Consider the following 1,454-nt stretch of genomic DNA (forward strand, 5'->3'; position numbering starts at 1 on the left):
TTTATTTACAAATTATAAATATGCATTTAAAACAATTTGTTGCTCCCTTCACTCATAGCTAAAACCATAACTAATGGTGAGTTTGAATGGGCGGTGCGTTTACCTGCGGTTAGTATAAAAACAGCAATGGCGGTGAGATTAGATACTGTAGCAATACTGTAACGTGAGACAAAAAGTAAACTAAACGTACCGCACCCAATCGCCCATCCAAACCCACCCCAAATCCTATTAGACTTGTAAAATTGAGGTAGTATGATTACCAAAAGAGATTTTGTTTAAGTAAACATCTTAAATTCAATATCTCTTTAAATATTATAAATAAATTATATTAGAATTACTTTAAAAATATTGTTTTTTCTTAATCGAATCTCTTTTATCGATCATAATTATCATAAAATAATTAAAAAATCATAAATAATGCAATAACTTGAATGGTAACACAGGAGGAATGTAATTGTAAAACACGGTTTTTGTTTTTAATTTACGTTGGTTGCACCACTCATGTTTTGCTTACAAGTATTCCTCATGCATCTAATTAATTTTTATGTAATTTCATAGCTCATACATATCCAACATAACATCCCTTCACAACACACAAACAAGACGACGGCGACGGCGACGACAAGAAGGAAAAATATGATACTGTGAGTTACATAAAACCCGGTTTTATTAGTATATAATTTAACCGTTGATGTCTTCTTCCTTGTGAGTTTCAATGACGACATCACTGGTAGGGTAAGCCACGCAAGTGAGAACAAAACCAGCGGCAATTTGGTCATCGTCAAGGAAGTTGCCATCCGACTGATCCACACTGCCTTGTTTGATAACACCAGCACAGGTAGAGCAAGACCCAGCCCTGCAGGAGTAGGGAAGATCGATGCCCAGTTTTTCAGCTTGGTCTAGAATGTAAACGTCATCTGGGCACTCAAATTCTTGAGGTCCATCAGGAGTCACCAGCTTTACATTGTATGCACCCATGGTAAGGCTGCCACCTTTCAGGGGTTTGAGGCCGAAAAGAGAGCGTGGGCTTGTGAGGGGCTGGCGGCGGATGAAGGAGGGGCTCACCATGGCACTGGAGAGGCTGGTGATGGAGGCCATTACTTAATGAGGAGGCTATTGGGTAGGGTGAAGGGAGTAGGGCGTAAGAAGCTGTTTATGAAGTAATAGAAGTGGGATGGATGGATGGGTTATCTTCCATTTGGCATTGAGATTACGTTTCCTATAATTGAAAGGCACTTCAATTAATTGGTGGATGCGATTGCCATAATCCACCAAGGATATTGAGACTACCATTTTCTAGAACTCTGTCGGTGTATCCATCGTCTAAATCCATTTTTGAAAATAGTTTTAATGTAATATAAACATTAAAAATAGGCATTTAGGTCTTTTAACATAAAACTTCTAAAAATTTTAAATACAAAATCGATTTTTTTTCTCTCTCATTTTTTTACCAA

At 37.5% G+C, this 1,454-nt stretch overlaps 1 protein-coding gene across 1 annotated transcript; it reads right to left on the reverse strand.

Annotated features, from left to right (window-relative positions):
• Window positions 1-451: 451 nt before the first annotated feature.
• On the reverse strand, window positions 452-1,189 carry LOC105762845 (ferredoxin-2). Its single transcript, XM_012580781.2, has one exon. It carries the CDS (start codon window positions 1,096-1,098, stop codon window positions 682-684), a length of 417 nt encoding a protein of 138 aa, XP_012436235.1. The 5' UTR covers window positions 1,099-1,189; the 3' UTR covers window positions 452-681.
• Between the last annotated feature and the right edge of the window lie 265 nt (window positions 1,190-1,454).

Source organism: Gossypium raimondii, chromosome 12 (genome assembly GCF_025698545.1).
Source record: "Gossypium raimondii isolate GPD5lz chromosome 12, ASM2569854v1, whole genome shotgun sequence".
NCBI lineage: Eukaryota > Viridiplantae > Streptophyta > Magnoliopsida > Malvales > Malvaceae > Gossypium > Gossypium raimondii.